Genomic DNA, 26784 nt, shown 5'->3' with positions numbered 1-26784 from the left:
TTAGAGTTACGAACGTTTCGAGAATAAGGCCTAGAATTCGAACCCTCAGATATATGTTTCTAACTCGTTCAGGACACTGTTTTGCTGTGGCTCAAACGACGACTGGTCCAAGGTCGCTCTTTTTACAGACGCTTTACGGTATCTTTGATGATAAAAACCGGACATACTGTCCCTTGACCCTCCGCTTTACACACAGGCGTAAAGAACACGGCTAATCTGCAAACATTACCTACTTGTGCGAAACGCTGGGACACAAAGGGCGTTTCGCCAGTATCCACTGGCACTCAGCAGCTCAGGATTGATGTTTGTTCTTTCAGGGCACAAGAGTGTGGTCATTTTTCAGAAGAAATATCATCAATAAATCGTTTTGTGTGAACTTAACCTAGATCAAACGTTCCTTTGTGCGAAACCACACTACCACCGAACACGATGGACAAATATATTTCATTGAAAGCTGCGAATTAATTGTTTAATAAGGACGTGCTTTAAGAGAAACAAACGTGTTTTTGGCAAGAGAGGAACTGTTGCAAAAACGTGTTTCCTCCTAGGATAAATTCAGAAAGGTCACTGGTTTGAAAACTGTTTGCTTGAGATACAAATATATTGATTGATGGTGTATTCTGTGGCATATTAGACGAAAGGTCTTTTTTTAATTTGAACTGTTTTCGCAGCGGTTTGCTGTTATCGTCATTACCTACCTATCTATCTATCTCTTGGTTATGGCTTGCACAAGGTGCCTCATTATAAAGTGATCAGAGCAATTTTTCAAGTTGTTTACAATTTATACATGTTCGAGTAGTATAGGGCCAACTAGCCAGTTAAAGGTGGCTGCCTTTGTGTCCTGGCGATAAGGAGCCTGACTCTGAGAGGGTGGGTTCGAATCTCGGACAGGACTCAATCCAACAAAGGTGCGAGATTCTGTACTTTACTGAGAACGTACAATTCCAAACATAGCGTGTTGCACTTGACCACATTCTAAATGGCATTGTGTATTCATAACCGATAGCCTGGGAAGATCGTGCACTTGATACTGACATCGCTAAAGGATCTGTTGCATACAGGAATTGAGATCTGGGGATTAATTAACACAAAACTTTTAAACGTAAATCATATATGTCTTTTCAGAATGAGTTAATCTTCCAACCTTTCAGAAATAACGAATATACAGATTAATTTGGACTTGATTTTTCACATACATTTTATACCGTTTCCTCAGGTTTAACAAGGAAATTTCAGTCAGGAATAATACCCAGTAGCCTGTGCGCCGTAAAACAACAAGTATACAATTTAGCCTGTCGATAATACGTATGTGGTAATAATACCCAGGAGAAATCCCAGTAAGAATATCCTCTCCAATGACCCCATGTGATAAATACCTGTTCTAAATACCTGCCTTTCGGACCGCCCGGGACTGGTTCTTTTCAACAAAGACAGTCTCAATCGCAAATCCATCTACTCAACGTTTTATATACATAACTGACAGCCTAAGAAGAACATGCAGCTGAAAGATTAAAGATGCATATGAAGATATTCACTATATTTCAGGATAATGCTTGCTTGCTTGCTTGCTTGCTTGCTTGCTTGCTTGCTTGCTTGCTTATTTATTTATTTATTTATTTATTTATTGTGAGTAGGCAGGTTTTGATCAGACCTGCCAGGTTTTGGTTGTATCTTTAAGCAGCCCAGTTGACTGGCTCAATTTGGGGAAGTTTCATACTCTGGTATTACGTTAGTGAGCGGGTAGGGTTTTACGCCTTCTGACGCAATTGCAGCAAAATCTCATGCAGTGGGTAAAGGGAAGCAACTCCGTTCATTTGTGTCGTCTGCCCGGTGTGTTGTTTCTCATCTTAAACCTGCACTCAGGGCAGAACATTAAGTGCAATTGTCGTTAGAACATAGGAAACTGCTGTCAAATATCACAGACCTGAATGAATGTCGGTAAGATAAATTTGTTGTAAAGTAGTCTTATTGGATATATACTGTGAACTATGTTGCGTTGGCCTTATGCATATTTGGGTCTGAATGTTTAAGTGTATCACAGTTCACAATGCATCCGCTATGTTCAACTTCAGTAATATTCCCCGCTGCCAGTTGCATTCGGACAATATCGTTCACGTCCGGAGAATAACGTCATACAACATTTCATTTGTGATGCAAAATTGTGACTGGATAGTTAATATTGTGAAGCCAACAGTTTGTCAGTTTGGGGAATACAGACATTGACTGCGATTTAGCAAATACATATAAAATAATATGAATCCAGACCAATCAGAATCAGGGTAGAGTAAAAATAAAGTGGGTTTCAGCCAGTCAAACATCCAACATTTAGAATATAAGGCCATTCACTGCCACAAGAACCGGTGTGTCATTCTTATCCGAAAAACCAAGGTGACATTCAAGCACACGACTGATTTTCATCTTTGTAAAAAAAAAAATTCTGAAAGCAAACATTTCAAATTCCACAAACGACAAAACGTTTGAATGCCGCCAGGTTTTTTCTTCAGCATTAACTAAACTTTAAACACAACATGTGCAACATTAATTCCTGACAATGGTTCATTTCGTATATTTTTGGCCGAATGAAGTCCAAGGAGCGCCTTTTCATTGCCTCGTGTCAGGATTTACAATGACAGCAAATCATATGATAGGTTAGAACCCTTAATGCAAAATGCAACATTTACTAGATCATTACTATCATAAGATTTTATCCCCGAAAGAGAAATTACTTGATCATGTACTAGGTATCATGCAACAACATATAGTCGGGTGAGCTGAAAGCCATATTTGTTAAATGTTAAGATTATTTTTCATCAGAAGAATGTGTTGTTAATGATTATCAGTGACTTCAAAAATTACTATGAACATTTCCATCCCTATAGTAGTTCAGTCTGAAACCTTTTACCTGAAAATTGAAATTCTTCCTTGTGCAAAGCTATCGTGTTGATGCCGACTCATGACAAACATTTATTGAAAAGCGAGTTGGGTTTTACACTGTATTCCAGCAACATCACTGTGTGTGACACCAGATATGGGCTACACAATGCACTCATTTGGGGAATCGAATCAGGGTCTTTGGCTTGATGAGGCAAGCTTTAACCACTAGACTACCCCACCACCCCTTATTAAAAGGAATCTTTTTCAATCGCCATTTCCAAAAAGCTTAAAAGCTAGAGAAACTCTATGCTAAGTTATTTACAAGAGATGGTGAAACTCATCTTAACACAATGCCATAATTGTGAATAGTTACCAGGTAAATACTGTAACAGGAGTCAGTGGATAATCATGGCTTCTGAAGGAATCTGCTTCACTCCTGAACAGGTTAAACCACCAGTGAATCAACAATGAACTGAGCATAGACAAGTTACATTTGAGAATACACTTTCTCAGCTAAATACAGATTCTATTCCTTTTGTTGGGTTGAGCCTGATCTAAGAGTTGAACCCACACTCTTTGTCACAAGGAACCAGTACACAAAGCCAGTCAGCCCTGCATGTGTAAATTGATTAAACATAGATTAGCACTCTTTAGTGAGATGTTGGAAGAAATTAGAAGTCATTCAGGTCTGTTTTTTTTCAAGCGTTTGTGTCGTGGTGTTGAAGAACATAGAGAAATCAGCACAAACAGGGCTCATATGATACATACTAGCCTACCAAAGGGACACAACTCTGCAGTCACAGAACCTCAAAAGAGTGAAAATAAACAAACTCAGTGATATCAAGCAAGACAGTTTATTTTATCATCAGACAACACCACAGCAGTTGATGTGTGAGTGGAGCAGGGTCATATTCATAGACACACACTCTGCAGCAGGATGTGTGACAAGGATGTGTTCAGAGCTTGCAATCAAACTTTGTCAGCCATCCTTGAAGTATAGTACAGATAAGAGAGAGGTCATGGAATGCTACCACTCCACCTAAACCAGACACTACTGGATGCTGCAGGAGGTGAAGTACGACATTTTACGCTACTGTCTAAATATTCTCACCACACCACACTAAATAAAATATGAACTGACAATTCATGGTCTATTATAATCACTTCAAAGATTACCATTTGATTTTGAATATTCGGAACAGCAAAAGAAATGCAACTCTGAATTTTTGTCAAGAAACAGAAGACATAAACATGAATGCTTACTTTAATGACATTCCTATTTTTCCAAACTTGCATTTCATTTGCTGTTCTCTATACATACAGCTCAATATTTCCTAAGGAGCACACCTTTGCTTAAAGATTGTTGGTCTTTAGAAAATGTTGTGTCATATATACCAAGTGTCCTTCAGTTGAATACGCTGATACTAACTAGACTGTTGAGATCATTTCAACCAAGAAACTACCAAAGAAGTGCAAAGCACAGAGGCTTTAAAACTATATTTAAATATAATCTAATATTCAATCAGTTTCATTGTATGGCATAATTATAAACCGTTCTGACATGATACTCAGCAAACCAGAACTTATCAGCTTTGGAAGCACGGAAAGTGAACTACCAATAACTGCACTTACTAAAGTGAAAATGGATCTTGATGTTTTTAACTTATTTTAAAATGTCAAAGCCTCATGTAAGATGCCTGCAGTCGGAACAAAGACAAATCAGTCACTTTATGTTTAGCCCTATCTTCCATAAGCACTTAACAGATAAAGAACAACATGATGGCACAAAGAAATTCTTGCAATTATTGCTATCGTAAACCGTTATCAATAGATTCAAAGAACACCTGACTGTACTATACTGAACAGCAAAAGAAACGCAAGTTTAAAACAATGAAATCTCATAAAAGTGTTCATGTTTATATCTTCTATGTGACAACTTGACAAAAAAAAATTGGGTTTTTTTGTTGTTCAGTATATATACCTCCTGTCAACACGACAGAACTGGTCAAATAAAAAAGGTTGGTGTTTGTTAACTTCTTCTGAATAGCAAGAAGAATATAATGGCTGATAAATGAAGCATAGATGGATTTCATGGAAATACTGCATAATAATTTGCAAAAGTTAACAAAAATTCTTCACCAGTTTTCATTATCTTTCTGCTGTGCAAGGAATAAACCTTAGTGTGAAAGTATGCCTTTATCAGTCCTTCCAACAATACAGTTAGAACATTCAAGATTAACAAATACATGGAACAAGTCATGCATCAAACACTAACTGTGCATACATTTACATATCCTGCTAGTGGTTCAGATAACAATGATCTCTTTTCTCCAGCAGTTATTTGTATTTGCATATGCTGTGTGCATGCAAAACATGCATATTTATCTATCTATGCATATACGTGTATCACAAGACAAAATGCATGGGCAGTCATCTCCAACACAACTTTCATGTTTCAATTTCAACCCTTCATGATGTGAGGTGAGGACACTTTGGCTTGCACTGCTATAGTACCCGTCAGCCAGGTTTTGTATCATGACAAATACTTTACCTTGCTTCAGGGGCTCCTTTCAGGAAGCGGCCTTTACTAAGGTTAACCTTGACTCCCATTCTTTAACATTGCACTGTACCTTAGTGACTTATGATCACCTTAGTGCTTCGTGAATGGAGGCCCTGAACTGTCCTAAGTCTATGGTAACCAAGGTTATGACTCATAAATCGGCAAACACTTCTAAAAACAGAGATCAGTGTTTGATGAGAAATGAATATGAATTCTTCTAAGAGAGATAAGTCACAAATTTCATAAGATGCAACCTCGTCTATAAACAATAACACATTATGATTTACAAATGTGTAGTTGAATGGCACTGTGAAATACACTGGACACTTTGAGCAGAATGACGTTTTTTGGTACACTGCCCTATTTTTCTGCTAGACTTGGTGTTCGACCACAATCTCAGAGAGAATGACAAACATGATAAGGAAGCACAAGGTTTGTGGCCAGCCTCAGTGGTACATTGACACACATGGTCAAACGTTGGCCAGCTCGTACACATTCTCAGGTGAAATATAAATGCTGAATGTCACAAAAATGAGAAAAATAGTTCACTGTGGTCCCAAAAAGTAAGTTTCTTGAAAACCATACCTGATTTACACCAAAACTGACATAAAATCAAAACAGTTGTCACAAAAATATATAATTTTCATTTGGTGCCTGCAATTGTATTTTTCCTAAGATTATTAAAAAAAACATATCAACCAAAATTATTCATCTGATTACAGACAGACTCACTCTAGACTGATCTCTGATGCAAAAAGTTACATTCCTTTGTAAATAAAAAAAAACCTCCTCAAATAACATAATGCAATGCAATATATTTTCAGAAATCCAATCATAAAAACTGCACTTCACCCACAGCGAAAACAAAGAGCATTCCCATTGGCGGTTAAATGCAGCTCTCTTGACTTTAACTTAAAATATTGACAGCAAAGCTCTTTAAGCACACATTGTCAATGATTGTTCAGTTTAGCAAGCTAATACACTCAGGAAAGCCATGAAGAACTGTCACTGTTCAGGTAATATAAATATATACACCTTGCCATATAGCCAGTGTAATTAGGGCAACACTTCTGTTTCACCTGTTAATGTGTGTCCCCTACACATTGTGCTACGCCTTGCCCAAACAGTAAATACAACTGCAATAAGTGGTGCTGTATGTCTATGGCAGCTGTGACTGGATTAAACCTTAAAACCTCACAAAGTGTCCACACTGCAGTTGTTATTATTGTCACGGCTCGTTGTTCGTAATCCATTATTTACCAGGATTCTGCCAACATCCTGCTCTCCTTAGTAAGAAACCAATCCACGGGCAGGGGACACTGACCTTGACCTTGACCTTGATATTGAGCGTGATCTCGATCGTGTCAGTGACCTAGAAAAAGAGAACATGTTGCATTCTCAAAAGTCAAATAATTTTCCTGTCTTCCAGGTAAAATAAGATCAGAATTAGATTAATGATAATAAGTTTAATGCCAGAGTCTACTGATCATGATTTTAAGTATGAGATATGTGTCACCATGAGCATGTACTAGTAGCCTGGACATGTGTGCTAAACACATAACCAAAAATGGAAAATTTCAACCATACATCGTATACTTTTCCAATCTCTCTCTCTCTCTCTCTCTCTCTCTCTCTCTCTCTCTCTCTCTCTCTCTCTCTCTCTCTCTCTCTCTCTCTCTCTCTCTCTCTCTCTCTCTCTCTCTCTCTCTCTCTCTCTCTCTCTCTCTCTCTCTCTCTCTCTCTCATATTTGACAAATGAGAGTAAATGGAAAAACTTGTGAACTTATCTCGGCCTCTGGTCTCATTCTAAGCCCCCACCCTCAATCTTGTCCTCATTCTTGGACATCTCGCCGTCTCTTGGGAGAGGTATGTGTCACACTTCACCTCCTAGTCACATGACCATTCCTTAGTGATCATTCTCGCGCTTGGAGTAAATGTATATCTAGATAGTGGGGAGGCTGGGTGGGCATCCATCGGGAGATAGGATAAGATAATAATTATACAATTTATGGTTAAAATGTTCAATTTTTCAAAGTTATCCTATCTCATGTATTGTATTTATCCCTTAGTAGGCCTGCAGGTCATGGAATACCGTATGTCAGTGCAGACGACAAAGTCTCATAATGTCTAACTAATGAGATCTATGCACAAAGGATTTCTGTTACCATGTAACTTGTATGTGATGGGTTAATCCATGGAACCCCGTATGTAATAACCACGATACTGGGAGATAGGAGCTCGCAATAAACTGGTTTTCATCGCAGCCATTAACTTGTAAAGGGACACAGTTCAGCAAGTAAACCTCGCTTTCCCTAGAATTGGCAGGATCATGGTCTGGCCAGCTCCTGCTTCAAGAACACACACACAGATACCATTGATTAAATGATAAATATGATACGCCTTGGAACCTCACTAATATAATGTTCAGTTCAGAACAACATCAAATGACCCTTGCTCCTGTACATAAACATATTCACAGATCACAGAAATGTTCGGCAACTTGTGAGTAGAACGCATAAAAAGACACTGGTGACTATCAAATTTTAGGATGTTCCCATACTCTTTGTTAGTAGTATGTGAGGGGCGCATGCCAAACTTCTCAGTTAAACAAAGATGATGCAAAAACTTTGCAATGACCTGAGCAGAGGCAGAAGTGGGTGAAGAAATGCCTCGACAGATATCCTGGGATTCAACCAGAATGGGGGAGCTCCCCCAGGCCACTTGGAAAAGGGTGTAGGAGGGCATAGTGAATGTGTAATACTAGTAACAATTTGCTTGTGTACATAGTACATATTACTTCCTATATGCTAGTCGTCGATCTTTCTTTGATTTCCACACAGTAAACAGCTCTCCTAATGTCAAAAGCTGATAATCTCTCACAAATGGCCAAACACGCAATAAAGAAGTTGTTATCCATACAATTTGTCCTATTTGTACACCTCAACTTCTAAAATGCCGCTCAAACAAAGATGAGTGTTATTTGTTTGGTTGTCTGTTGCTTCTTTAACACTGGGTAGACGAGCTGCTGGAGGGAATGCACTGCGATTAGACCTTCCCATGACATTGCTAGTGCATGCTGATCCCAAGTTTCTTTCTTTCCCATATTCTTGTCAGGAAAAATTTCAGTCTGCAAATTACCTGCTGCACTGAGCAGTGACAAGAGAGAGAATGATCACTAAGGAATGGTCATGTGACTAGGTAGTGGAGCATGACACATGCCTCTCGTGAGAGAAATCGCCAGATGTCCAAGGAGGACAACCTGGAGGGTGGGAGCTTGGACCTGAGGCCAAGATACGTTCACAAGTTATTTTGTTTCCACTCATTCATCGAATTAAAGAGCGAGAGTACAATATGTGAGATAGGGTAAATTAAAAAATAATAAAGTTGAAAATTAACATATTCCATCGAAATGCTTGGGTGATATGTCAAAAACTTGACAAAACCCTACAAGACCCTACCTGTCTCTTCGTGAACGTCGTGGTGATCTGCTGGGACTCCGACTGCTGTCGCTGTCACTGTTGTACCTGGCATTCCGCTCCCTCTCCTCCATCTCTTTGTGTCTCTTTTCTCGTTCCCGGCGTCGCATCTCCATTGCACGTGAACGCAGATCTTCTTCTCTGTCCTGAAATTAGACAAACAAACTTGCTACATCACACAAATCCAGTCTCACTTCATGAACCTTCATGACCACTTTCAGCAATTTCGCAAATACTGTCTGGCAAATAATCGAGTCTGAACCATCCACTGATCGCCATCATGAATATCTACACTACTAGGATACAATGAAATAAAACAACAATCATTTTTTTTTTGTATTTATAACAGGAGACAGATATAGTCTGTTAATCTGTCTGGATCACTTGGGAAAAAATGCAGTCGAACAAAGTCACCAAGTCTGAGCTCCCAATCCTTGAAGTTGTCTGTCTATCATTTCAAGTTGTTGGGAAATCTAAATCTCAGGTGGGACTATCTGCTTGTCCATTATGACTAGAGTCATCCAACTCACCATTCTCTCTTGTTCCACTTTAGATATCCGCATCGTCTCAGCCCTTTTGTCGGCCTTGTCTACAAGAAACATTCATCATCAGCATATTACCATAACATCACAAACATTACAGATTTTTCAACAACACGAAGTAAAATCTTGTGACACCATGACAGCATCTTCAGACAGCTTCATGATTTGACGTGACCCAAAGTGTATGAAACTGCCTCAACATATACCTCTGTTCAAGACAAACCTTGACTGCCTGCTCCTCTAGTGCCATTTTCATGTAAAATACAAGGAGTAAACAACGCATTAATATCTAGTCATTAATAATTGTCAGTGAAATTTTCTACAGCATGACTATTTCCCGAGCATTTTTCATTCTAGTGTTAATCCTGTTGATGGCTAGTGGAACTATGATAAAATTTAAAGGGTGACTCTGCTTGTTATTTTATAAATGCCCTCTACAACATCCACTGAGTTACTGTATGTTTGCCCACTAGGCTGCTAGCTGAATTATGGTAAAAGTGAGGACAACTACACTACACAGAGTTAGAGTGCAAATGCACACATACTGTTGAGCTACAGCAAAGGAGCTACTTACATTGTTTGTTGAGCTGAGCTTGCATCTTGCGCTTGAGTCGCTCCTGGGGAGTCATCTTCACCTGAAACACCCACTCTTAGATTATACGTAGACAAGGCCCACAGTCTACTCCCATATATTTCACAGGTGAGGTGGGTATTCATGCCCTGCATACATTAAGGCCGATCTCGGGTTCACAAACAGGATATTATACACAGGTGGAGGCTGGCATTCCATCTAGGGGCCTGATCAATTTCCACATTGTACACAAGTGGGAACAACAATCGCTTTAAACATAAAACATGATCAGGTGGGGGGGGAGTTAACTCTCATTCCGGCCATTTCAAAGTTGAGGTCAAAAACCTTCTCACATACTACATAAGTGGTGCCTACAGCATAGATCAAACAAAAACATTCCCGAACTCAGAATAGGTCTGAAAATATCAGCACATGCTACAAAGATGGAACATTGGTGGGGCTGAAAACATTCCACTTTACTACACTGGTGGGGCTGAAAACATTACCACTTCCTACATTTGTGGGGCATACTACACTGGTGGGGCTGAAAACATTCCCACTTACTACATAGGTGGGGCTGAAAACATTCCACTTTACTATACTGGTGGGGCTGAAAACATTCCCACTTCCTACATTTGTGGGGCATACTACACTGGTAGGGCTGAAAACATTCCCACTTACTACATTGGTGGGGCTGAAAACATTCCACTTTACTATACTGGTGGGGCTGAATACATTCCCACTTACTACAATGGTGTGGCATACTACATAGGTGGGGCTGAAAACATTCCCACTTACTACGTTCGTGTGGCATACTACATAGGTGGGGCTGAAAACATTCCCACTTACTCCATTGGTGTGGCATACTACACAGGTGGGGCTTGGTCCAAAAACATTTCCACATACTATATATGTGATTTGAAACCAATCCCACATAGTACTTACACAGGGCCGAAACCCAGGGATAGATTACACTCAGGTAAGGTACAATACTCCAGGGTTACAATCCACAAAGTGTTTATAACGTTACAACCTAACTTAACTCTGTACTTTACTACAGGCTTATGAATGTCATGGCAATATGAAAGAAAGATTTGTGGATCAGGACCCTGAATGAATTATTATAATGCTCCATGAATTAAAAGATTTTCTGTACTGAAGGGAATCAATATAAACATCATACAATATTTCTGAAGCAATTAAAAGTTTTTTTCACAAAAACATGAATGGGTTACTTGTCCACAACAACCTATTATCAACTGATACATTTGTTACAAACAGGAGAAAACATCAAATATATAATACATACCAATATTAATCTTATACCACTATTTTACTAAAAAATTACAAAATATTTGAAGTCATCTTAAACAAACACACATTTGATCAAGAACAAGAACTACTAGAAACAAAACACATAAACCAGCCTATTCTCAATTCATGTGTGAGAATCAAGAGTTCACTAGCATGTCATCCAAGACACGACGGTCTCTACATACAGCATGCTGGTCTGGCCCCCAGGGCAGACAGTGCACTGTGTTCTAGTGCAGACCTTAACATAGAAACTCAAGGTAGGGCACTGGAGTCACGACAACTGTGTGAGTGGAGGGTAAGAAGCTAACTGCTTGCAAGGGGCACAAAGACTCAGTTGAAAGTCAAATGGTTCTTACTGACTTGGTTCAAAGCAGCACTCTTAGAGAAGAGGATCGGCTGGGTCGGTCTGCAAAGGAACAAAAATTATTATGAGCGAGTGAGTATGGTTTAATGCTGCTTAGGGACAAGCTGGAGAGGGGTGGGGATTTCACCCAATTTATTCTGGAAAAAGAAGGGGGAGGTGTTGGGTTTTGAATTTTGTATATAAAAGTAACGTATTTGAAAATTGTGCTTAAAAATGACAAGATGGGGAAGAGGGGGAGTAACTGATTTTGTGGGCGACAGGTTTGTGGGGTGGTGCCACTTACTTCGTTCATAAGTTTTAGATAGTGTCGTTCACATTGTATTGCTTCTTCTGAAAATAGGCATAAATTATTGACAGTCCCTTTTAGCAATATTCCAGTGATATCAAGGCAGAAGACACCACAAATGGACTTCACAAGTTGTACCCATATGGAGAATCAAACCTGAATCTTCGAGCAAACATTTTGATCACTAAGCTGCCCCTCTTATGTTATCATGAGACAAATATGAAACAATAGTTGGCAAATGCATGCACTTTGTCTTCATCAAGCTTAGCTGAAATGAGTTCTAGTATTAGTGTCAGGGAAGTGACTAGTTATGTCACCTACACTACGCGTACTGAAGAGTTACTGACAGAACAAGCCACAATAACACAATATTGCCCTTAGTTTGTTAGGCTTAAACACCTCTTCAGATAGCATTCCAGTTACATCACAGCTCGTGAGCTAAACATGGATTGAGTTCAATTTTATGCCGCTGTTAGCAATATTTCAGCAATATCATGGCAGTGGACACCAGAAATTGGTTTCACATTGTACCCATGTGGTGTATCAAACCAGGTCTTCGGCGTGACGAGTAAACACTTCAACCACAAGGATACCCCACTGCTAAATGTGGGAGGAATGCCAAAAGTGATGACGCTCTCAAATGATTCCTACTTTGATGAAACCCACTGGCATAGTTGTAGTGACTAGTACTGACTACCACAACACACAAAGAGGAAAGCCGGGATCCCAATCCACAGCTTCCAGACCTGCCCAAGGGACACAACTCTGCACAGCAAACTGTGGTGCCTTGGATGACTTGGCAAGTTGCGTTCCCATGAACAAAGAAAATTCTGCTGCTCAGCTTATACAGACATGATGTTTCTCAAAGTACCTTTTATGGCCATAGCTGGTGCTGCTTTTCTTGTCATTGTCATCTTCATTGTCGGAATTACTCTCATTTGATGACAGGCTCTTACGGCGGTACTTCTTCACTGGTTGTGTCACTGGAACCACTCGAGCAGGTGACCTTGACCTTGAACGTGACTTGGACCTAACATGAAAAATTTATCACATGCAGATGTCTGTTTAGATTGTAACATTTAGATGCAATAGAAATTGATTATGAAGTATGCATTCATTTCAAGGTTGAAAGTAGAACTACAGTAAAAAAAATCTTATGTAAGATAAAATAAAATAATAACATTGAATTGTTACAAAGAGCAAGATCTTTAATGTCACACAATGATGCTCTACTCAGCAATGTTTCAGCTACATGACAATATCTATGTAAGATCAAGTTTTAACCAGACAATACACTGGAATAAAAGAAACGTAACCACCCAGAACCTGATCACATGTTCACTCAGACATTGCAGACCAACATAAGTTTGGGGGAACTAATTCTAACCCAGAATCCCAAAGAGGTCAAGCAGAGAAAACCCAATAGAAATGATAGACGTAACTTTGAGAACAACTTCAGCAGCCTTTGAGTCAGAGTTTGATGTCAACCATCTCTGTACGCATTTACTCCACTCTAAGTTCAAGTATGGATACTTCTTACCCTCAGAAACCCAATGTGGGATACACCTAAAACAGAAAAGGAAATGTACTGACCTTGACCTGCTCTTGGACTTTGATCTGGAACGTGATCTTGAACTAGAGCTTGACAGGGAACTCGACCGAGAACTTCTTGATCTTGCTGAAGATCTCGAACTTGACCTAGATCGCCTTCTTGGTGACCTTGATCTTGACCTAGACCTAGACCTTGGTCTGTACCGGTCTCCATACCTCCTTCTATCCATGTATCGTCTCGGTGATGAACGAGAGTAGGATTTACGGTCTCTTGATAATGGTCGTCTTTCCCTCGAGTACCTCCGTGACCTTGAGTATGAAGGTGACCTTGAGGGAGAGCGCCGCCTTCTGTTACGATTCCACGACCTTGATCTTGACCTTGACCGAGACCTTGATCGGGAACGGGATCGATGCTTTCTTGATGAAGATTTCTTTGAGCTGCAAATATGCATCACACAATTTCATTAACACAAGCACAGAAAAAACTGTGTACTCTATCCCACCTGTTTCTACATAAAGCTTTGGACAGCAGAATTAAATTTACAAACTTTCCTTCTGAAATTACAAATGGCAACCAAAAAATGTCACATATGAAAGTTCACTTCTTCCCAAGCTAAGAAAGGTTTCAAAATTCTCATGATGGTCATTCTCTGTCATCTGAAACAAAAAAATCTGCAACTGGCAGTACAGTTGATTGAGATATCGTCAGCACAGCCGGTCTACACTCAGCATTCCAGTTTCCCTAATCCTCATTAAAAAAGGAAACAACATATTCATGCTGTGATAGAGAAAAATCTCTTTTGATACAATGCTCCATAAGAGTTCTAGGTACCTTTCTCCAATCTCTGACCTGGGTCTTCAAGTCATTGGAATCGACTACCTACTATGAGGGACAACTAACAAAGTCTTCATTGTACCCATAATGGTACGGTTTTAATGGCAAAGTGTAAACCAGAGGCTACAAATGCCCGTAAAGCTTTGCTGTTCGGCACCCCCCACTGTCTGAGCAATAAAGTGATGAACCGACCATGATTGTCTCTTTGAATCAGATTTGTCACTATGAGTCCGAGATTGGTGCTGTTGATTAGTTGGCAATGATGGTCCCACGACAACGTTCTTCCCCTCGTGGTCACTGTCGTCCCCGAAACATGTGATAAACATGACCTTCCCAACATTTTCAGGTGACCTTGACCTTGACTTTGAAGATGAAGAGGACCTGAAATGGTACGATAATACCTTAAATTATTATACTACATTCAAGCAAAACACAGTACTCAGGCCAGGTTGAGAATGGCAAGCTTAATTGACCAATGAGAAATACCAACCACATTTTTAACTTTCAAAATATACTTAACAGGAAAAGACACGCAACTCTGGCTTTTTGTCAGGTTTTTGAACAGAAGACAAAGACATGAACCTAGACTTGAAGCACATTCATTCTTTTAAAAAAATTGCACTTGTTTTGCTCTTCAGTATAGTTCATCTCTGTGAGGATATTCACTTTTGAACTTGAAAGAATGTGAACACTGGTATAGTCCACATTCTGCAATATTACAGCAATGCCACAAAGAAAACAAGGAAAATACCTACAGGTCACTATTTTACACACTTTATAGCCACACACTCCCATCATTTAACTCCAGTGACAAGCATGGAGCTGTGGACACTTCTTCTGCCCAAGCATCACCAGAGTCAATCTTTCTTTATTGTTTAAAGTCAAAATTAGCAATATTCCAGATATATGGCATGTGTTACTGAGAGACAATTCTAACCAAGATTTCTATGGGACATGTATGTTTAAGGTTTATGATGTAAGCACACCTACCTCTTGTATGGTTCATACTTTGGACTGTCTCTTGCAGCATAGCTAAAGTAGGGAAACAGAAATGTGAATGAGTCAGCAAGTCATGTCTGTACACAGGTTCAAAATAGAATCTTGCCAGAGGGTAAAGTAACCTGTCCTGACTAATTTCCCACTTACAGTGATTTTTATGACATAATCTTGATAATGTAATTATGACAGAACAAATCAATATGGTATTTGATAATATAATTTTCTGAATAAAATTGACATTTTATGCTTATCCTGACTCATGCTGATTATGCTTATCTCTTCACTTCTTCACAAAGATAGTACAACACTTGAAATATCTTGATGTTCAAATCTAATTGAAGCAGACATACAATGCACTCACCCACCTGAAGCTTACCTTTCCTGCCAATAAGGTCACATGACCAACCTAGCTTGTCACTTTCCCCGAAACCTCATAAGCCCAGCATGAGAGTTAATGTGAATTCAGCATGCCTGAGAGGAGCGGTTGATAGGCCTTGATGCCATGAGTCAGGATAAGTATAAAATATCAAATTTATTCAGAAAATTACATATTTTTCCTTATACTGACTCATTCTTATTATGCTTATAAAATCCGACAGGCCACACTGGGTTCTGTTGACTGCCATATAAGTACATCCAGTACTCCCCCACTTCGGGAACTATAATGTCGGTAATTCGGTCCTGTTCTTCAAACATTCAACATTGAGATGGGGGATCACATCGCGTCGAATTTGTCTACTTGTGAAGCATTCACTGACTGGAACGTGATTATATATAGATCTGCTAGCGTCCTGCTAGTGTCTAATGCAACTGTATGCCAAGATTTCTATCAAGACAAGTCGCAACCCATCTTCATGTACATGTATCGTCATTTCAAGTACAAGGTCGTAATCTTTCATGTGCATGACTTTCAACAATTATACTCCATAGAGCATCAACAAGTCACATGATGAAAAGGGTGAGTGAAATTCAGTGCCTTTGTGGAACTGTTAGTTGTTGCGACAACATGAGGCCCAAACTGATGAATGCCAGTGACGTCCTATATTGCGGTGTCCCATAGGTAGTGGTTAGCAAACACGGTATTGATTTTCAAAAGCAGCCCTCCATTATAGTTGCTAGCGAGCAATTTCCAATGTAGTGCAAATGTCAAGGCTCTCACTTGATGTGAATTGGAAGCTCGCAGAGGTTCAAGTCCTGCTGCTTTGTAGGCCCTCAGTAGAACAGCTCTCATCTATATTGACATAGTTTTGCAGGATACTTCTGTAGGTGTCTCAGTAGATATTGGGATGAATAGGCGCTTGAAACTTTGTCTCCGTGTTTTAGTTAGTTGGAGATATACTTTCAATGCTTTGACTGGACATAATGATAAATCCTGAGTATCACGTGACCCAAGGACTGTATATAATGCTGGGATGTGGAATTGTCTGTCCAGTTGTCCAGGCAGTTGATTTTGGGAGATGAAATCCCATCTCAGTCCTAGATGTACAATCTCACGATGACTGAAGTTGAACTGTGTGCGACTGAAGTCCAGAGCATGTATTTCTGACAGTCGTGCCGCTGTTGCGAGGACGAATAGAAACTGCATTTTCTGTGTCAATAATGCAAGCAATGTCTAGTCTAGTGGTTCGCAGACATCACTCGTGAGTTCTTGTAGTACAACATTCAAATCCCAAGCTGGAGCCTTAAATCGGCATTGATGGTCTTCCAGTTTGGACAAACATAGTAAGGCAAGTAGTTCCAGCTTGATGCTTGTTTTCATGGTGATAACAGAGCTGAGTGCTGCCAAGTATGTCAAGAGTAAAGAACCTTTCAGTCCTCTGGTATGTTGGAGATGACATAAGTAGTCCACTACTTGAGGAAGTGTGGCCTTCATTGCAGTGAAGCCTTTCTTCCTGGCATATGTTTCAAACTGCATCCATTCATCATTGTAGGTGCGGGTAGATCTACATAGAGCTAAGGTGACTTCCTTCGCAGCTCTAGAATATCCTCGATGTTTTAAGCAGGCTTTCATGCGATCCAGACATGAACGTGGATTGCGGTGAGCCATGATGTTGCATGCACTTTGGATGTGACATGCGTTTATGTGGAGGTTATCCGATCCAAGGTGTTGAGGTGCTGAATCTGGAACCGTTGTAAAGGGTGTAGTTGTAGACATCCTCGTCTGGTCAAATCCTGCACTGAAATGAGCAGACCGAGAAGACACTACCACTGTCGTGGTGGTAACAGAAAGAGTTGACCTTGTTTTATCCTGGCTTGAATTTTGACCCACAGATCAAAAGAGTCAGGAATCAAATCACGAGGAACTGAAAATCTTGCAGCAGCTCTAATTCCAACTTCGTTGTTCACAGGCCACCCAAACTCAGTTAGCAGCCACTATCTTCACAAAAGGGAGGAGATAAGCATAATAAACATGAGTCAGGATAAGGAATAATTTAATGTTTAGAGGACTATTTATTGATAAGTGATCAAAAGCCAAGAAAAATAACTCTACTTTATTATCATAAAGGTACACTCTAGGCAGGCGTGAAATGGAATACACTGTTATGTGTAGTTTGAAACAATCAGGCAAAATTATTTAGTAGGTCACAGACAAATATGATACCATTATTTAATTGCCCAAAATGAAAACTGACTTGTCCTGGGCATCGGGTGATGGGATTTTTCAACCCCTGCTGTATATCAATGAAACTTTTAAAAGATTTATGCTGTTAGAAAATAATAAATGTTTTTATTGTAGGTGTTTTCATAAGGATTATGGCTCATAAACAAACTGACTAATTCAACAATAGTTTCTCAGCCAAACTAATGAAAAAAAGTAAACTGAGAAGCCAACTAATGTACCTCAGAGTTTCATCTCTGTCTCTTGCCAAGGAGCTTGAAACTGCCTTCAAGTCATTGACAAAATGACATGACAGAGATATCTACTTATCTCATTTATTAACTTTTCACCTTGTAATGAGAAATAACAAGTGTCTTGTGTGTGAAATGTATAGCTAACCGGCTTCAATAACAGAAATTAGAAAAGTTAATTTCTTGAACTGTTATGTCATGGTAACTGATGTATTTAAAATGTTCAGCATAGCATGAAATTACACTGCAGGTTTCTCATGCAATCGTGATCTCCTGTGGAAGGAAATTTGGGTCATAATATATGAATGGTCATTCTATTGTTTATCTCTGTCAAAAGTACAGAAAAATCTCTAACAGCTAGAGTAACGAAGTTTAAAGTGCTTACTGCATGTGGCTGTTTGTTTCATAACTAAATAATATTCCAGCTACATGACAGTGACGTTTAATTACCCAAATGTGGACCAGACAATCCAGTAATTGATCATTTTTTTTGTCAGACTACAATGAAAACCGGCAATTAACCAAACCCAATCAATTTGGTCTAGCAAAGTTTACTAGCACTGCTACTAGCAAAGTCTACACGGGAGCTAGTTTGGAATACCCATAGGTTATTGTCAATTGTACATTGTGAACTTTCTCTCGTAGGAAGCAAAAATAACATCCAACCTGGGTGGGCTTACTCTCCTTCCCTGCAAACGTTTGTCTTTGAATGCTCGTCGTTCTCTTCGAGATTTCCGACCCTGAAGTAAAGAAACAGGGATTCTGAAAACCTCTAGATTTGTGGTAAGATGTGATTTTTTGCTGTTTAGTCTGTAAACTGTTGAGTCCACAACCAGTGACTGATATCATGAACACTGATCTATGTAACTTGCATATGAAGGCATGAATTATGTGTGTCAAACTGCCTTCCCAATCCATTTAGTAGTCTCATCTTAGAACAAACACTCAATTAGAAAATCAGTTCTGACCCCAATCTTAATGAGATCATCTACAAAACACCCAATCTGGACACACATATTGTTACTTATTTGGATCATACTCTCTGTTAAAATGTTGTTTTTTAAACATTTTTTTAAAAATAAAACTTGAGGGAACTGTAATCTTGAAATTCAGTTACAATCACTGAGGAATCAACAAGGAATGAAATTTTACAATCAAGTGGTTGACAGCTTGAGCACAAATAATGTACACAATCTGTACACAAGCTACCACTGTGAATAAAACTGTTCACGTTTTAATGCTATCTGAACAGTATACCATTCTTAACATGGCATAATAGCAGAGAATGGAAGGACTACATAAAATAATGCAAACACACTGATCTGCATATGTAGCTGGTCCAAGAATATATGACAGCGATTCAAACCTACCATCACAGGATTCTGTCATGCCAAAGGGACACAACTCTACACTGTAGATTTGGTACAAGATTTGTTTGCCTGCGTCCCCTAATCCAGACCCTACCCATTCTATGCCACAAGCTTCGCTTCAGATCACCTATACACCCTCAAAATCCCCTTAGGTAGGTGTACGTACTGCAAACTGGGCCTTTTCCTCTTCTAGAAGCTTAGCCTGTCTCAGAGCCTCCAGTTCCTCCTTGTCTTTCCTCAGCAATCTAAACACACCCGATGATTCAGAATAAAGTCACTGCTACATGTATTCATACTTCATGCATAAATGTGAGAGAGCAAGGATTTTACACCACTTGCTCAGGTGAGCTGAGCTGTGCTGAGGTTGGTTCCATGATGTGCTAATGATTATAATACTTCTACCGCAAAATGTATGAATGTGTTACATGCATGTGTGCATGTGTATGTCTGAGAAACCAACAAACATATGCATGGTGCTTAAAAACCAAGAATCATTAGACAGGCGAATCTGTCACCCTAACCAATAAGCATAGGACTCTGGGTCAACCAAGGGGCATAATTCTGCATATCAAAGCCCTCATAGTCCCTATACATATTTGATACTGAACCACAGCCTACCTAATAAAGTCGTCCTGCTTCATGCCATATGCTTCAGCACACTGATTAATGAGCACCATCTGTTCCACAGTCAGCTCATCCACATCCAGCGTAACATCTGTAACAGCATCACTGTTTGTCACAATGCATAGCAATGAGTATAGATATCACAGTATACAATCACCTCTCTTACCTGAATGCTGACCTATTCATAGGAAGGTCTAGGGACACTTCCACAGGTCAGATAACATGAACCTGAGTATTATCAGAAATATTCATTAACGGAAACCCCACACAGAAAACAGAGATTCCTTCAATGCTGAGATGCCAAAGACTGTTATTAAAATATGCACAACAAGATCACTTCACTGATTTACTAATGATGGTTGGTACCTGTTCGTTTCTCTCATGAGAGTGTTAATATAGTTTTATGCAATATTCCAGCAATGAATCAAAGCCCAGTGTTCTGCATGGTGAGGAAAGGCTTTAATCACTAGGCTACCCTACTGTCCCCGTTTCTCTGATGAATGATATATCAACACATTACTAGCATAATGGCTTCACCCACTCCTTACACTCCTCAGTATTCCAGGAAGCCTTCTAGACTCTGTGCACCTTCATAAAACAAATGCTGGTAAAACTAAACTCACCTAAATCTGCGGTTTCCACATCTGTGTCACTGCTTTCATCACTCTCCTCTCCATCCTCTTCTCCATTCTCACCACCAGCTGCGGAGCTGTCCTCGTACGTGTAGCCAATGGCTGCCTTCTTGTCTGCCAGTCTGTAAATTACACAAACTACATCATGTAGGTCTTCACAATCCCAGACTTCTGGACTTCTAGAGTGCAGACTTCAGCATCCACATGTATAAACCAAACACAGTGAGATACATTAATTTTATGCTGCTTTCAGCAATATTCTAGTAATATCATGGTGGACAACAGAAAAAGGTTTTGGTACACCTACAGAATAGTGGATACCTACCAGTCATATTGTTTAGTGTCATGTTACCCTAACCCAAACACTAAACTTTTCTCCAAACCTAACCCTAAACCTCAGGTTTAACTTGCATGCTTTCAAAGATGGCAGACGGTATTCGGTATTCTGTAGTCTTACCCAGGCTGAGGAATCAAACCCATGTATTAAGCATGACAAGCAAATGCTTCACCCACTTACCAACTGTTCAAGAAATACAGGGAAACACCTTTAGGCCATATTCTGATTATTTAAACTTCACTGTCAGCTACTGTTTGAAACACCTTTATATTATACCCTGGACATTATTCTATCGGAAATGGGAAATTTGTCTTTCACTTAGGATTCGACTGGGATCAGGTCTGAGGATTAAAAGGATTTCACTGAAGTCAAAATAAATTATAAACATACATCACTATGCTGATTCAAATTAAGTACAGTCATCCCTCGCAATAACACACTTTGCGATACCATGGATTCAGCAGGGTAATCCATGACTCCCAAAATCTGCTGTTGCACTCTGGTAAATAACCTAAACTAGTGAAATTCAGTGCGGATGGCAACTGACATGTTTATCGTACATATTCAATGTGTTTCAGTTGCTTAAATTTTAAAACATGCCAGGGTTTTCTCAGTAATAATCATACCAACATCATAGTAGTAACTTCTGAAAGACAAGACATGCCATCAGCCGAGTTACGACGAGTACTCACAATGTCAGCTGTGATGCAACATATCGCGATATAGCGCGATTAAACACAGTCATCCGAGAACGTATGGTGTCAGAAAACACATTTTATTTGATTAAAATCAATCCCATTTGTATTCATCAAACCTGAACCAGCGGAGAGAACCAACGGGCACAATACACGAAAGAGCAGTTTTGTTATGTCCTTGGAAAATACGATATTACTTGGCCTTTGTTCCACATTATGTAATAGGTACTAGAACGCGGATGTCTAATGATGCGGGGGGTCATCCGTGGACCCCAAGACCTGCGTTATGGCGAGGGATGACTGTATCTCTAGAGCAGACTGCCAACATGTTGAAATTCAGGGAAATACATCCTGGTACCCAAACACCTACTGGCCAGCCATAGTAGTCTTGGTTGTTATTACTTTAATGCCAATATTCAAACTTTCGAAGAATACAAATCACTTTTACCCCAAAAGGGTTAAAATTATACCGAAAGTTATGTATCACACAGTCCATAATCTTGCATGAGCTGACAGTATTAAGATGAAACAGCTCCTCACTTTTTCTTCTCCTCCTCCCCTGTTCTGTCCGGAGGTCCGAACTGCTCATCGATGTAGATCTGGTGAAGAGCTTGTTCCTCAGTCACTGCAAACAAAAGTCAGTCAGGGAGCTCACCACAATGTGCCATTAGCTCTATTCCAAAAATCTGTTTTATTGTAAACCTAGCGTTTCATCAGAACATTTTGTCTTATCAACAACATCAGTACATCACTACCATGTTACTGTTTTCAAGCTGCATCAATAGATACATTCATCAAATATTGCCTGGTCAGCACTCCACAATATTCCAAATACAGGATGACAATCTCTGAGTAATAAGGTCTGAACCAGACAATCTAGTGGACTGACTGGATTTATCTAAGAAATTGGGATCCTAAGACCTGCATTAACCAAGTCTTTATCTGACAACCATTTAGTGTGACGCCCTAGAACTTACATCCTGCTGACTCGCTCTCCACAAGTGTTCGGTATCGTTCATAGTTAGCTTTTCTTTCCTCATCCTCTTCACCACGACTCAGCCTGGAAAAAAAATCATTAGCTAACAGTAAGCTTGCAGATCTCAAATCAACACTCTAAAGTCTGGCAGGTGTGAAAACAGTACTGTAAATTATGGCATTTATCAAATCAGTCCTGTAAAGTTGGGCAGGTGTCAGTCAAAGTACTGTAAAGTCTGGCAGGTGTCAAATCAGTACTGTAAAGTCTGGCAGGTGTCAAATCAGTCCTGTAAAGTAAGACAGGTGTCAAATCAGTACTGTAAAGTAAGACAGGTGTCAAATCAGTACTGTAAAGTCTGGCAGGTGTAAAAGCAGGTCTGTAATGTTTCGCTGGTGTAAAATCAGTACTGTAATGTCTCAGTACTGCAAAGCCTGGCAGTTGTAACATTACAGTTGTACAATAATGTGTTGCAGTTGTAAAATACAAAGTGCATCTGTATAATACATCTGAGAAGTACAATAAAATATTTATGCATCTAACCATCAAAATGAACCAGCTCTTTTACACAATAATGTAAACATGAAAACACTGAGTCAATAAAGCCTTATATGATGTATCTGATCTGCATGAAAGACCAACAGTGTTGATTTATCTCCTTATTCTGCTACTCAAAGAGCACTTACTTAATTGGTTCTGTTTTCTTTGGCTCAGGTATTGTATCAAGATGAGCTCGAACATCAAACCTGTCGATCATGTTGTCACGGTGCCCCTGCCAAGGCATCCTAGAAACAAAATAAATATAGCTAATATCAAATTATCACTGAAGTGCAAAATGTTTTCTTGTCCAAGTTATATGAATGGATATACCTGTCAACTTATCTCTTGGTGCTCTCATGAGCTAATCAGTTGATAATCGAAATGTTCAGTATCCTTATTATGAGATTGTTTTACAACAGCTGGAGTATAACACAAGCCCACATGCAGGCAGCCATCTAATATTTGAAAGGAAAACAGAAAGCCTTTATATTTCAAAGATGGCACACATTATTTTTCAGGGACAACTTACTTAACAGACAAGCATTTATCAAAACAGCGTAAAGTTGGTCAGAATTCATACACATTAATATAAATTTATAAATGAATAAATGTAATTCAATTCATGTGCGTCAACTTAAGCAACAGGCTATGGGTTATGGTGCTGACAAATAACATCATTTTACTGTGGCAAACTGAATTCAAAACCAACTGTCATCCTTAGAATTTGGGATTGTCTAAGGGAAGCAACTCTGTCTTGCAAACAGTGGGGTCCAAGATGACTGGCTCATCAGTGCCCCTTACAAGGTACTGAAGGCATCCTTACATGCTCTGTGGACTCTCAGCTGCCATGGCAACAGCCTGGTCCAGGTGTATCTTGTATGGCCTTCCATAGACCCTCAAAAACTGGGTGGGGTCTAGTTTCTGCAATACAAGTTGTCAAACAAACTACAATACATTTTTCAATGAGTGAGTGAATGAACATAGTTTTACACCGTTTTGGCCGTATTCCAACCTATCATCGCTGAGGACACCAGAAATGGCAATACATTTTTGACTTTGTAGACTATGATGGCTGCCAGTTGAATATTAGTTGATAAGGAAAAGTGTCTTCACTGCATGTGAATAGATCCAGACCCATTTCAACTTTGAAGCTATGCCAAGAAATACCTCAAGTTACTTTATTTTCAAGATAGTGAGTGAAGGTATTCTTCCACTTTCAGCCATGGCAGGAGACACCAGAAATGAGCTCCACACATTGTACACAAGTTAGGACTCAAACCCTTGTCTTCAGCTTGACAAGCAAACACCTGAACCATTAGGCTAAACTGACATCCCTGTTTTCTCGTTAAATGACATAACTTAAATTTTGGAACACATGAAGAAAACTGTGGGACAGAAAGTTTTGTTCCTCTATCTATTTTAATGGGAATCTAAAAGGCAATACCAGTTTAATGATCAGTCACCAACTTTTTACCAAGGGCAGTATAAAATACTTGTTTCTAGGAAAAAAATACGGAATGTTGCACTAATGAAGATCCAAAACAAACACAGACCTTCCTTTGAAATAACCCTGATCTCGAGGGTCAGTCAAAATCTTACTTAGGTAATGCCAATCTCTTCAAAAATACAGTATCTCTTAAACTGCTTTTGACTCACAATTTTCTCATAGAACTCTCTTCTTCTTTCTGCCCTCTTCTTGTAGTCAACCATAAGACCTCGGATCTTCTTCTCCTGTCTGCGAGCTTCATGCCACATGATGCTTGTTCACTCTTTCCAAGCACCATCAACATCTAACAGCATCTGCAATCACAAACGTATCTAACATTTTCTCAGACACATATCCAGTGAGCAGACTGCATCATCTAAAACTCAATATGTTAGGCCAAGGAAACAAAGATTGAATGAGCAAGCCCAGTTTTACGCGGCATTCAGCAATCTTTAAGCTATATGGTGGCAGCCTGTAAATGACCGAGTCTGGACCAGACAATCCAGTGATGCAAGAGCATCGACCTACACAATTGGGATATGATGACATGATTCAACCATGTCAGTGAGTTAGACCACCTGATCCCCTTAGTCACCTCCTCTTACCACAAGCACAGGTTACTGAAAATCAACTCTAGCCCAGATCTTCACAGGTCAGAAAACTAAGATAGTTTGGGGTCATTCATGCACCTCTTCCAGTGAGTGAGTTTAGTTTTAAGCTGCACTCAGCAATATTCCAGCTACATGTATATGGTGGCAGTCTCTAAATAATTGAGCCTGGACCAGACAATCCAGTGATCAACAGCATGAGCATCAATCTGAGCAGCATAACATAACAAACAGCCTGATAACCATCCTCAGTTCCTCCATCTGCTCCTAGATAAAAGTATTCCAATATACGTGGCGTTTCGGTTAGGTTAACGGGACCAAAACATCGTTCAGGATCAACAAACATAATTGTGCAAAGAGTCTGAAAAATACCGACCCCATCGTCGGCAACAACAGCATCTCGTAATCCGTCACGAGAGTCATAAGATATTACGCTGTTGCAGATTCATCTCTTTCGATACATGCATCAATAACACTTAAATCAGTTGGCAACAACAAAACCATAACTACAAAATATCCTTATATTTGTACACTCACTGTCCACAACAGGGCTACTTCAGTAATTAGGTTGCACACGGTAATGGATCTGATGTTACCGTCGAAGTTCACACGCATACAAATATGTTGGAAACATGAAAGCAACAATGTCCCAGTACTAGGTTACTATAACACGCATATTTAAATTTGCATGGCTACGGATTTAAGAAGGAGCTAAGTAGCACACGATTATGCCCGCAATACCTGTTACTTATTGCCTCCGAGCACTTCTCTGCCGCCATTACACATCCATTAACTTCTCTGTTACGTTTGCTTTTCCTATACGTCCAAAAGCATTGGAGCGAACTACTAAGGGAGATAATGACAAATAGTCTTACCATATGGTAAATATGTGTACACTAAATACATGGTAGGAATCGAAAGTCAGAGGGGTTTTCACTGTTGGTTGTTTGTTATTGATTTTAACAGCCGGTGCTCCAAATCTGAATATTCGGAAGCACTGTTATTGCCATCAGTTGACTTCATATCTTGTTTTTGGCAGAGTGTTGGTGATGTGGCCTGCAAATTTCCAGTTTCCTATTTCAATTTTACCAATTGTGGATACCCAGGACGAATGGGTAATGAATTGGACCCGTTATTATCATCACAGGTAGGGTAGGGTAGGGTAGGGTAGGGTAGGGTAGGGTAGGGTAGGGTAGGGTAGGGTAGGGTAGGGTAGGGTAGGGTAGGGTAGGGTAGGGTAGGGTAGGGTAGGGTAGGGTAGGGTAGGGTAAAGGAAGTTCGGTATGACCAGGGAGAC

At 39.6% G+C, this 26784-nt stretch overlaps 1 protein-coding gene across 2 annotated transcripts; it reads right to left on the bottom strand.

The window, feature by feature from the left end:
• Nucleotides 1–3712: 3712 nt before the first annotated feature.
• Nucleotides 3713–26292, bottom strand: LOC137293733 (CLK4-associating serine/arginine rich protein-like). Of its 2 annotated transcripts, none has more exons than XR_010957494.1 (19): nucleotides 26229–26292; nucleotides 25050–25193; nucleotides 24217–24314; nucleotides 23540–23638; nucleotides 22858–22940; nucleotides 22421–22505; nucleotides 20840–20970; nucleotides 20211–20307; nucleotides 19759–19837; nucleotides 18889–18962; nucleotides 15364–15405; nucleotides 14566–14754; nucleotides 13581–13976; nucleotides 12859–13017; nucleotides 11694–11743; nucleotides 10027–10087; nucleotides 9441–9499; nucleotides 8893–9056; nucleotides 3713–6806 (listed from the first exon to the last, which is right to left on the bottom strand). XR_010957494.1 is itself a non-coding variant. In XM_067824444.1 (19 exons), exons 2-19 carry the CDS (start codon nucleotides 25146–25148, stop codon nucleotides 6722–6724), a joined length of 2046 nt encoding a protein of 681 aa, XP_067680545.1. In that variant the 5' UTR covers nucleotides 25149–25193; nucleotides 26229–26292; the 3' UTR covers nucleotides 3713–6721. The 2 variants fall into 2 exon arrangements, 1 of the variants encoding a protein (XP_067680545.1); XM_067824444.1 differs by having other exon boundaries at nucleotides 11698–11743.
• Nucleotides 26293–26784: the final 492 nt, after the last annotated feature.

The sequence above is a fragment of the Haliotis asinina genome, chromosome 8 (assembly GCF_037392515.1).
Source record: "Haliotis asinina isolate JCU_RB_2024 chromosome 8, JCU_Hal_asi_v2, whole genome shotgun sequence".
Lineage (NCBI taxonomy): Eukaryota > Metazoa > Mollusca > Gastropoda > Lepetellida > Haliotidae > Haliotis > Haliotis asinina.
This window is presented reverse-complemented; position numbering and strand designations above follow the sequence as displayed.

What these genes read in the sequence shown, in the direction of transcription:
- LOC137293733 (XM_067824444.1), bottom strand. Translation starts at nt 25,148, where the DNA reads ATGTGGCATGAAGCTCGCAGACAGGAGAAGAAGATCCGAGGTCTTATG. An exon ending in GCTGAGAGTCCACAGAGCAT is followed by an intron (nt 23,639 to 24,216) that starts GTAAGGATGCCT and finishes TTTTGTTTCTAG; the next exon opens with GATGCCTTGGCAGGGGCACC. An exon ending in GGGGAGGAGGAGAAGAAAAA is followed by an intron (nt 20,971 to 22,420) that starts GTGAGGAGCTGT and finishes TGTAATTTACAG; the next exon opens with ACTGGCAGACAAGAAGGCAG.